Source organism: Oryzias latipes, chromosome 4 (assembly GCF_002234675.1).
Source record: "Oryzias latipes chromosome 4, ASM223467v1".
NCBI lineage: Eukaryota > Metazoa > Chordata > Actinopteri > Beloniformes > Adrianichthyidae > Oryzias > Oryzias latipes.
In genome coordinates, this window is record NC_019862.2 from 1068661 (window position 1) to 1080969 (window position 12309).

The 12309-nt window shown below is 43.0% G+C and overlaps 1 protein-coding gene across 1 annotated transcript in view; it reads left to right on the forward strand.

Moving 5' to 3' along the window:
• The first annotated feature begins 2351 nt into the window (after nt 1–2351).
• The window catches only part of sh3rf1 (SH3 domain containing ring finger 1), a 33464-nt gene continuing 23506 nt past the window's right edge, over nt 2352–12309 (forward strand). Inside the window, exons 1-2 of the mRNA XM_011472862.2 lie at nt 2352–2605; nt 3323–3809. Coding sequence (XP_011471164.1) covers nt 3429–3809 — 381 coding nt within the window. The 5' untranslated portion in view covers nt 2352–2605; nt 3323–3428. The remainder of the gene's footprint in view (nt 2606–3322; nt 3810–12309) is intronic.

The window sequence follows — 12309 nt, forward strand, 5'->3', positions numbered from 1 at the left end:
AAAACACAAGTTCAATATTTGGGTATTGTCATTTCCAAAGCCTGAGAAACGCGAGTGAGAGAAAATGCGGGTAAAAATGTAGATAAATGTAAAACAGTTCTTAACTCCTGGCTACAGAGGGATTTAACTGTGTTTGGAAGAGTTCTCTTATCAAAGACAGAAAGCTTGTCCAGACTCATTTACCCGGCCCTCACACTGGAGATTTCTGATAAAATGAGCAAACAGATTAACACCATTGATTATAATTTCATCTGGAAAAATAAATCAATATATTAGAAGAGCTGACGCAATAACAAAGATCGAGGAAGGAGGTTTAAATGCTGTAGAATTTTCAGTTATGAATGGAGTTCTTAAACTAAGATGGTTAAATGTATTTATTTCAAATAAAAAAACTATCTGGTTTACTGTTCCCAGGGCTGGTATTTAAAAAAAAGGAGGGGTTGATTTTATTTTATGTTGTGAATATGATGTTGATAAACTGCCTGTGAAATGATCTGATTATCACAAACATTTTTTTTTCTTAATATTCAAACATAATTTCTCCCTGCACACTTCCCCTTCATGTGATAAGAGATATATTTTCTATAAAAGAAAGTCTTTGTTTTTAAGCAATTGGTTGGAAGAAGGAATTTGGGTTATTTCTAATTTCGACAAACATGGTAATTATTATTTTGCACAAAATATAATTTGGTCTGCCCATCAAAATAATATAATAAGATAATTAAATCCATTCCAATTCCCACTAAAACTGTAGCTCAGCCAACAAACAAACAGTACCACAGAAGCTAAAAGGATATGAACATTATATCTATCATATCCTGTTCCTCACAAAGCAAAGGAAGTGACCTTTAAATATTGAATGATATTTACCCTTCGAATCAGTTTTTACATACTCGCTTGAACCCTTGTGCTATCCTAGGCACTTTAATATTGGGAGTTGGGTCATCTAGACCCACTAGACAGTGCTCTGAACCTTTTTTCTTCAATGATTTGTGATCTTCACTGGTGTCCATGGATTACATGAAATCTTTTCACCTTTATCCACACGTCAATTGTCATCTTGACCCCATAGGTTAGCACAAGGGTTAACTGGGATAGTGAGGTTTGTGTCTTTTGTTGAAATCATGTAGAAACTGTGGAACATATTTTCTTTGAATGTTTGCATGTAAAAGAGTTTTGGTCTTTTTATAATTGGCTCAAATCCAAAAAAATATCATCATTAACCCTTTAAAATGGAATGCCATTAACATTGGATCACAATTTTTTGATACAAATCTAGACTCATTAATATACTGATTGTTATTTCAAAGAATTTTATGCTTTGGGGTTAATGACCGACGAAGTGTGCATTATCACTTTTTAACGCACGCCGTGGAAGCCTTTGCGTCGGATGGTTGCTTACGTGAAGTGCGTTAAAAAGTGATAATGCACACTACGAAGGCCATTAACCCCCTTATACCATGGTCACTTACAAAAACAATAAATAAAAAACAGTTTTTAGTCCTTCATTCTTGTTTTTTTCTGATTTGGATCGCTTTCTTTCACAAAAAGCGGACTAATTGTTATGTGGTGCACCACTGCTGCAGTCAAGATTCGGCGATATAAAGCCATACGTAAAAGCTGATCTTTCCGATGGGTTGAATAAAGCATCAGTTCAGAGACAAAGTTCACCTCTTACCGCTTGTTTTTGTCCAGATGATGAAGCTAAAGCTAGTTTTAAAGAAGCAGTGATACAAAACTTTAAGCTAGGTGACCGGAACTTCTTATTTCACCGTGCGGTTATCCTGTGGTATATCACTTTTTAATGCACACCCAGCAGCCAATAAGAATCGAGTATTCACCCGGCTCCATGGTATAAATAATTGTAAATTCTCAGAGGTGAAACCTCACATTAATGGATCAGGTTTTTTATTAGCAAATTTACTTTGGTGAATATGAAATTTAGTCATGAATAGTAACATGTATATAAAAAAGAAAGCATCACGGTGTTTGTGTTCAAAACTATGAAAACAATATGTTGTGTTTTTAGAATAAAGTTAAAAATCAGTAAAAATAGAGTCAGTGATTAATTTTTGGCTGTTTTTCCATAATTTGTTTGTGAATTCACAGAACAGAAATGAGAGCAGAAAGTAAAACTGGTTTTTAAGTCAGCTTTAAAATTAGATCAGTAATGCTTTGCTGGATCAGATCTGTGTATTAGTTTCATGAGATTTCTTTGACTTTGTTTGTGAAGAAGAACTTTTTTTTCAATTCAATGTTAGATATAAATCCCCTCCTCTGGGTCATGCAGCAGCAGCAGCAGCAGCAGCAGCAGCAGCAGCAGCAGCAGCAGCAGCAGCAGCAGCAGCAGCAGCAGCAGCAGCAGCAGCAGCAGCAGCAGCAGCAGCAGCAGCAGCAGCAGCAGCAGCAGCAGCAGCAGCAGCAGCAGCGCTCGTTTCCGGATTTCCCAGCAGCCCTTGAAGCGCTCGTCCCTCCCCCTCACCCCCTCCCCTCCTCTCGGTCCAGCAGCAGCAGCAGCGCTCGAGCAGAACGGGAGGACTAGCATGGCGCTCCCGCTGCTTCCACGCTCCTTTTCATCGTAGAATTCACCCACGTCTCCTCTCTGGTAGGTTTTGGCCTCGAGTTGCTAAACGGGAACTCTCTCGGCCGAATGGCGGTTCTTGTCGGGTTCAGCTTCAGTTAAGAAGTGGTTGTAAGTTCGGGCAGGACGCTAACTCGTTAGCTGGAACTTAAGGCAGGAGAAAACATTGAAGCGACGGCAGAACCAGAAGAGCGGAGCTGCATTTAGTGAGTTAGTCTGAACTGGGATGAAATGTTCCCTGTTCGAGTCGTTCCATCGCTTTTGTTTTAAAAACAACGTAATTATTCATTTAAAGGCTTGTAACGTTCAAGTAACGCGTGTTTTTAACCGTCGATGTTTAAACTTTGAGTCGGTTGCGAGTGTGGTTGTCAGACCTTCGGGCAAAGTAGAAGTTTTAATTATATCGTAAAGTGTTGCGTAATCCCGTGAGTGCTGTCTGTCTGTCTGTCAGTGTCGCATTGAGAACAAACTTGATTTTCATTCCTGTGACATCATCATGACGGCGGCGCTTCCACCAGAAAAGCCATTAGCTGTTGAGGGCAGTTTTCGGCCCAAATGGGAGGAAATTCTTCCACGTTTTCTCACTATCTACAGACTTTAAAAAGTTTGTCTTTTTAAAGTAACGCTAGACATTCCCTTGATATACCTTTAGGTGATGTGTAAATGTTTTTTGTGATCATCCAGAACAGTCCCAGACTTTCTCCACATGTCCTCCTGATGCTCTTTGACCTTTGTATGCAGGATGGAGCAGCCATGGCAATAGTCCAGGCATGGGAGTGACGTGATGCTGCTTGAGCTGCGTCAGAGCAAAAGCCCCCGTCATGACCGTCTGAAGTGACGCCAGAGGATGGACGAGTCTGTGTTGCTGGATTTGCTGGAGTGCCCCGTTTGTCTGGAGCGGCTTGACGCCTCCGCCAAGGTTCTGCCCTGTCAGCACACCTTCTGCCGAAGATGTCTCCAAGGCATCCTGAGTTCCCGCGGGGAGCTCCGCTGTCCGGAGTGTCGGACGCTGGTGGAGTGTGCGGTGGACGATCTACCGAGCAACATCCTGCTCGTGCGCCTGTTAGACGGCATCAAGCAGAGGCCGCGGAAGGCCGGCGCCGGACCTGCTGTCTGCACAAACGGTACACCTGGAGCCACGGCCAGAGCACAGGGAGCCGGGACCAAGGACCAGAACGGCCCGGGAGCGCCAACCCAGCGCGCTCAGGCTAAGAGCACAGCTGTTAGGGTGAGCATGCCACACATGAGCTGATTTCTGAGCTGTTCCCCATTGTTAGATTCAATCTGAAACAAGTCGAGAGAAAATTTGCATTTTGAATTAAAAACAACATGTCTGCTCTATGATCTTTGTGCATTTTCAGGGGAGGGGGCTAAAGCCAGCCAGCTGACGAGGAGCCCTGCTCTACCATAAGCAGAGATTTACAGCAGTCTGTGATTTAGCTGCCAAGTAATTCTTGTCTGTGTCAACAGCAGACGCAGTCCTGATTAGCTTTTAATTGCAGCTATTGTCAGATAATAAAGCCTGTAGGGTTTTTCATGGTTTGCCTGTCAGTCAGTGGGACTGCAGGCCGCTTTTATCTGCTAATGCTAGGCAACCTTGTAAAGTCATTCAGAGAAAAGGGAAAAACTCACATTTTGACTTAGAAAACATGATGAGTTGACAGAAACATACCCTATTTTCTGGGATTTTTGTTTTGTAGTTATGACAAACAAAGAAAAAGTCGTTTTGAGGCGGTGTAATATGTTACAACATAGTTAAGGGAAATAAAGCAAACACTTAAACGTACATGTTTACACCTGATGTTGCATGTACACTAAGGGCTGCACAACATGAGGAACTCTTGCAAAGTGCGATGTTTGTTTTCAGTATTGTGATGTCAATATTACTTATGATACATGAACTGAAGGCAAATCAAAAAACAACTAATATATCGTTTCCATTTTACGTCAACTTTTTTGTTTAAAGACACACTTCATATGAAATTGTGTGTTGGTGTGTTTAACATGTTCTTGTTATATATTCTGAGAGGACATTTATGAAGAAAATTGAGATTAAAATTGCATTTCTACGTCCCCCCCCCCCCCCCCCCCCCACACACACACACACACAATTGTTGTGAATCAAGAGCAGATAAAATAATGCTATGGGAAAAAGCCCCCCCCAATATCATGGTCTATCCCGATGATAATTGGGGGGGGGGGGGTGCAAACATCGTCAACTACCAATTGAAGTGTCCATGGATTACATGAAATCTTTCCACCTTTATCCACCTGTGTCATGGTAGGGAGAACACGTCAATGGAAGGGGGGGGTCATCTGGACCCCATAGGATAGCACCAGGGCAGCGTGGCGGGCTCTACACCACTGCATCCGGCGCTTTGCATTGCACTGATGTGTGCCTTGGATGCAGCTGCTCGGCCATAAAAACCCATTCCATGAAGCTCTCTGCATGCTGGACTTTTAATCTGAAAGTCACAGGAAGTTTGGAGCTCTGTAGTATTTGCAGCACTATGAGTTTCAGCATCCTCTGACCTCTCTGTCAGGTTACGTGGTCTACCACTTCAAGTCTGAGTTGCTGTTGTTTCCAAACTCTTCCATGTTGTTCTGATAGAGCTGATGGTTGACTGTGGAATATTTAGGAGAGAGGACATTTCACCACTAGATTTGTGGTACAGATGGCGTCCTATGACAGTTCCACGCTGGAATTCACTGAGCTCCTGAGAGCAGAACATTCTTTTACAAATGTTTGTAAAACAGTCTGCATGACTGAGGGCTTCATTTTATGCACCTGTGGTCAGACCAAGAGATTGGGACACCTGATTCTGATCATTTGGATGGACGAGCCAATACTTTTGGTACTAGAGTGTACTTCCTTGTATGGGAATATAAATTATTGGAGCTTCCACCGTTCCAAGGGTTCTTCCTCACTGTCTATGACGATGAAAAGCTTCTACAGTTTGGCACAGATGCTTAGCAGAGGAGGCAGAAAGTGGGGCTGTTTTGAAAAAACTGCCCAGTTACTTTTTTATCTCCTTTGGGGTCGGACTGCATGTTAACCCTTGTGCTATATTAAATAACCCCCCCCCTTACATTGACGTGTTCTCTCTACCATGACAAAGGTGGATAAAGTATTATTGTATTGCACAGGCGTACTTGCGATGACAATACATTTTTGTATGTCATAACCTAGATGCTTCCAAAGAGTGAGAGCAGGGAGGGAGCAGAAGCGCGGCGGGCCCCTCTGAGCGGTTTTGCCCTGCATGATGGGAGGATTGGGTAGATGAAAAGATGTCAGGGACTTATGTAGAACCTCTGGAATGTCAAAGCGCTGATAATGTATCTGCAGGTATGAAGATCAGAGGCCTGGCTGTAAATGGTTGCTGGAGACCCACCTCGTTTGCAAAAGTATCACTTCCCATGATGCTTGCTTATTTGAAAGCTGCTTGGAATTTCCCCTTTCCTGAAGGGATGTTTGTCAGTGGGTTGGAAAAATGTCCCTAGAAACGTCTTCAGTTTCACCTGTCATGCTGATTCTTCAGTGTGTGGAGGGGAACTGCTCATTCATGCATGCATTCAGGGCGTTACATAAGTCCTTAACTTGTTAGTTTTTGTTTTCCCAGTTATTTTAATAACTGGCTCTGCAGCCAGGACACCAACTCGGTTCTATCAGGTCCACTCCGCTGTCTCAAGGTACTCTGCTGATGACAGACAGGACAGGAAAGGCGGGACATTTTTTGAACACAAAAGGCAAAGATCAAAGCTCCCACAGGACACCGCCGCGCCTGATCTCAGATCAGAGCTCCATGTGAACTGGACGCTTTGCTGCTCCTGGGTGACACCCTCAGTCCCAGTTCTGTTTTGTTCCTCATCTGTCCCTGAAAGCTAGAAGCTGCTGCTCTGATGCTCCACCTCTGATTCTTGTTCATCCAGATAATGGCTGAGAGGGCAGAGCCATGGGGGCTGTCTGACTGATGCACAACAGGGTTTTGTTCCGAGAAGCCTCTGATCCTCCTGACTGTGGGTGTCTGTGCGTGCAAACTGTAGGAAGTGTTGATTCAGACGGTGGTGTTGACTCCTCCCCTGTGGTCTCAGAGTTGCAGCATCCTGGTTTTCCTTTCAGGAGACTGGAAGGTTGGACTGGACTGTACCATCGTCTGTGATTCACCTCCGGATCTGACGCGGTATTTTGTTCCCGCAGATTGAAAGCAGATTATTGGTGGTATTGTGTTTGAGAGTGAGTAAAGCCATTTGAGCTGTGGGGAAGTCAAAGGTCGGGGTTCAGTAGTCACAGTGGGCAGGGGTCACAGCCGACTGAGAAGGGAAAAGAGGTTTCTGTGGATGTCTTCAGTTTTCATCCTGGTTCTCTGGAGAGTTGAGCTGGAAACGGCTCAGAACAAAAATAGATGTTCTTTGATGATCTTTTTCTATTTTACATGTTGACGGGGGATTCAGAGTTTAGGTTGCTGTTAGTCTGCTGGTGTGTGTCTGTTGGTGTGTGCGTGATGGGACACCATTCTCTTCTAACCTTTTGGGAATCAATTAAGGACAATGTCTCTTTACTGATGACTGATTGACAGAAGAACCACTTTTTCTTTGTTATGTAAAGGTGCTTTATCAAGTGAGGCCTGTTTCCTCTATCAGTGTTTCTCATTAACGTCATGTCAACTGAAGCGAGGAAGCAGAATGCATCACTGGTCGTACTTGGTAGTACTTGGTAGTACCTCCTAATACACCCCAATACGGTCAGGTCCTTGCCTTATGCTGCGTTCACATGGAACGCCATTAACACAGTGAATTTGGGCCTGCGTCCTCTGTTTTGATGCTTGTCCAAAAAATGTCTTCAAAAAAAAAAAAAGTGTTCAAAAACTTGACTCTCCAGACGCATGTGGGAGGAGCTACCGTCTGAGGTTTTTAGTGCCATCACTACAGGAAGCTTTGACTGGATATTTGATTTACAGTCAATGTATGGAAGACACAGATGATGTTGAGACATCAGGTTAGTTTATTCTCCACAAAGCATGGGTAACCACGTCTCCATGCGTTCATGACATCACTCAGAGTCTCTCCGTACGGTGAGCTCCAGCATCTCCTGCAGGAGCTTTCAGCGGTTCTGTCTGTGACCCAGTTTGATGAGCTGCTGTCTTAGCCTGAGGAGGAAACCACTGACATGAAATTAGAGGAACTTTTTATTATTGTGTTGATGAACAAGTAAAGTTCTAGACGAAAACGAACAGAATCTCATCCACGTTGGTTTTGGACTCCATGCATTGATTACATCATCACGTCTTGGGTCAAAGCCGAGTCCCTGATTGGTTGATGTGAATTCTTTGCTGCTGCTAGACTGTCGCGTCACGCCCAATGCACAGCAGGACCTCTGGTTGCATCTATACACTGACTTAACGTTGAAACGTCCCTGACGATGTTTTTTGTTTTCCATCTTAGTTTTAGAAAAACAATAAAAGTGGATTTACGTCTTTTTGTTCCTTGTAAAACAAAACCTGGAATTTGTGCTGCTCATGTGGGCATATTTTGTGGAAATTCCTGTGGATGTCCCTCTTCTGAGGTCGGTGAGTAATGCTGGCCTCTTTGATGACATAATGTTTTTGTTGAAGTCTTTCCTGTGTCTGACCTCTGGTGCACGGCAGAACCCCGTCATTACCCCCTCATGCTGGCACAGGCGGACTCACTGTTTTCAGGACTATCCTCTGCTCTCCCAGCAGAAAAGCCTCCTGGATTTCCCATGAATGTTTGCAGAGTAGCGTTGACCTTATGGACAGTCATGCAGAAACTTTAGAGCCAGCAGCAAAAGCTGTATTTTATTTCCCCCATTTATCCTCCAACCACCTCCTCCTTTCTGGCCATCTAAATCCAGGTTGGAATTGCTTAAAGATCTAATGAGATTAGTTTATTGGACACCAAGTCAGCAGAGCTCCCTGTCCTCCTCTTACAGCTGACTGCTGACATTCCTTCACAGGAAACTAAACTCTGGGTAAACCTGCGGCTCGTGTGCTGTTTCCCTTCTTGTTGTCTTATTGGATTTTTCTATTTTTTTCTCTTAATCAGAAATTGGGATGATTCAATTCAATTTTATTTGTTTAGCCCAAATTCACAACAACAGTCGTCTCAATAGGCTTTGTTTCGGTAATTGAAAAAGTGAAACATAAAATCAAAAGGATCATGAATACATAGAATTCAATAGGAAAATCCTAAATTGAAGTAACTAATCTGACTAAACTAAACTGGACATTCCTGCCCTTAGACCCCCCTTCGTGGTGAGGAAAAACTCCTAAAAACGTTTAACCGCGACACTCCGCCCCCTGCTGGTTCATCAACGCGGTGATCAAAAATCCCACACCGTCACAACTCTAAGCCTATGGTGCACATCCATTCCAGACCAGGAGTAACTTTTTAGTGGCTCTCAGCACAACCACTGTAAATATTGCTAATAGTATCTTTAAGGGGCTTTTAAAAGGTGAGAACTTTGAAAAGCTCTCACCTTCAACTTCAACTAAGAACTTCAACTTAAAAGCTCTGCCTTTGTAGCCAAAAAAAGACCTGCTTTCAGCAGAGATGCCACAATTCTCTGGTTTAAAACCAAACCATATGTTACAACATTAAACCAAATCGTAGGGAAAGTGAATCATTGCATTTGTACTGCATACCTTTTAGGTTTAATTTCACAGGGTTCCTGCGGGGGTCTTAATAAGTCTTGAAAGCTTTGAATTTGGAAATAAGGCATTACAAAGCACTAAAAATTGTTTTCAATTTTAAAATCTTGGTCTTACAAATTGTGCCATTTAAACCTTTTCCATGTGACTTTTGTGGTCTAAAGAGAAGAGGGAGGAAAAAGAAGCATACCACCGTAAGATCTGACAGAGGTCCACACTGTGTGTTTCAGATTTGCTACTTTAACACTTATTCAAGAGCAGCTGCAGGCTGCTGAACCTGTGAACCAGGCAGCATTTTGTCTCATCATTTTAGCGTCTCTGTGGTTTTTAGTTGCTACACCCCTACGCCAGCACCATTAACACTACCATTGAGTTCTGAAACGTATCGGTCCGGTAAAAATTGGTGACGTGGTACGGTACCAAATGGTACTGGTTTGAGTACATCCTTACTCAAACCTTGAACTGTTGTCATGTGCGTGTCTGACCGTCCCCATGTTTTTGGAAAAAGAAAATGTAAGTTCACTTAAGAACCCCCGACACCTGGTCCTATCAGTGCTGCTTTCTGGAGAGGGTTCGGTCCTGTGTTTGTCTTTTTGGACTCTTGAGATTTCCAGTTCAGATGCAAAAAGGGCAGACTTTTGTTGGGTGTCTGTTCCCAGGCATGCAGAGGTGTTTTATCTTTGTGGAAACAGTTGTCGGTCAGTTTCCAGACATTGGGCCTGTCCAGTCTTGCCTCACTCCCTTGTGTACAGTTGCCTCTTTTGTATTGTCAGGTACTTAAATCTGTCATTTTAAGCACAGATAAATGCTGGCTAAACGCTGAGTATGAATCAGGACTATAGTGTTGTGGGCAGAGGGGAGCTGCAGGGGACCCCCCCTGACAGACTGGGCTGCAGCAGTCCGGTTACAGGACTCTGTCTTTTAAAAACATTGTGGAGTGGTGAACTGGAGATCCCATTAAAGTGTGTAACCAACACTGCTACTGTCTCATTGTGTTGTTTTTGTGGTGGTTTTACCACGTCTCTTTGGGTGGTCTCTAACTAAAATTCCACATTTGTTAATGACCTGCCCCCACCCTCCATGGTCCCGTCATTCATGTCACTTGAATGGAGACCGCCTCCCTCAGCGTGGTAAAGGAGGCATCCATGTCCCATCACACCTGTGGGCGCGACAGAAGCCTTTCTCTAACAGCGGTTTTATGTGTGTGGTCCAGCAGACATCATGTTTGTTGATCAGCAACACTCATTTGCACTTAAGCATTGCAGTTATTTTTGTTATTTAAAATGTTTGTAACTTCTGTTTTATGAAATGTTTGAGAGAATTTCCTGCTTGGACCTCGCAGAGCAGTTTGACTTCTAACCTTGCTTGTGATTGGTGGGTTGGTAGCTTAAGGGTTCAGGTCTCTTCCCTAAGGCGTTTCACCACCGCTCCAGTTCAATTCTCTGCCATACATTTAGCAAAAAAAAGTAGTTTCTTTTGATCCACAAACTGTGTGATCTGTGCAGGGATGTCCATCTTCTACATGACTCGCTTTAGGCGTAAAATACTTAGAACTGATCTTGATGTGACCTTTTCTGAATATCTGACAACCATTGCTTTCACCTAAACATGCAAGTTTTATCAAAGAGTATCACTGTAACATGCTGATTTTTTTTCTGTGATTTGACCTGAAAATTCAACTTTTTGAAAGTGTTGCAGATTATTTCTGGTCTGAATTGGTAAAGGAGTTTCCTGCAGTACGTTGTTCTCGTGTGTGGGGTCAGTTGCTGACAGCTAGTGATTAATTATTCAAAGGAACTACAAAGAGAGAGTATTGACAAAGAGCGGGCTCGCTTTGGCTTTTAGCCATAATGTGCTTTCTGCATTCACATCCTGCCTCTATCGCTGACTGGAGAATTACTCTCTAGTACCTCTTCCAGTGGTCTGATCACACACCACTTTGTACTTTGTGTTCCACACCTGCTTCTCTGTGACTTTGGCCTCTGTACTGAACCAGAGCCATGTTTGTTAGAACTGCTCTGGCCGAGTTTAAGATCCTCATGGCAGAGTTCAGCCCTACAAAAACACAGCTGCATTTTTACCTCAGCTTCCCTTTCTGTTTTGTGTGGGTCAGCACTGGGATATTTATAATGTCCAGGGGAGGGGGGAAATCTACTGCAGTGTTGGTTGTTTTGATCAGTGGAAGGTGCAGAGCACAATAAATAATGGATGTGCTTCTGTGAGCCATCCTGACTTTTTTAACTTTTAAAGGTTTGAAGATCATGTCACTCTGAAGTAAACATCAGGCCAAAAGTCTTCACCTTTTGGAGAAAAACAAGGAACTACTGAGTTTTGCTTTTACCCGAATCCTCGCATAGTGCTAACAGGTCCATGTTGCATCTGAGCGGGGAAGAAGGCAGCAACACAAATACAGTAAGAGTCACAGCACAGATGCAGTGTTTGTCCCTTGGGTCTTTGCGAGGTCTGTGTTTATAGCCTGAAGTTGTTTGTTCACCGTAGAGCCGTCTAAATTCCAGCCAGGACAAGCAAATGTCCCTTAGCTGCCCATGAGTCTTAAGCACAAGGTCCCAATTGAACCAAAGCCAGAATGTTACAAATCTTTTACATTTAGCAGAGAAAATGTGTCTTTCACTAGATTAGGTTAAATTTGGGGTCAATCATTCCAAGTAGTTAATAATTGTCCTGTTCCTCATGAGATCAGCTGAAGCCCAGTGAAGCGGGGGGCTTACCCTAAATAACTAAATGGGACAAAGGGGTGCAGATACTTTCTCTGGCACAGTAATGAGAGGAAATGCTTAGTATTCAGCTTGTAGTGACTAACACTCAATACGTTGATAGTGTGACATTTGTGGACTAATCCCTCTCCATCTTGGACACAATACTTTACTACATGCTCCACCTTTCACAGACCTAACCCAGATTATTGAGATGACTCAGTAAATAAGACTTGATTATCAAAGCTGATTTAAAATAGTGTTTTTATGCAGACTCAGCTTCAGAATGATTTCATCTATTATTACCTTTTAGATCAGTGTTTTAACAGTTTTTAACAAAATATGA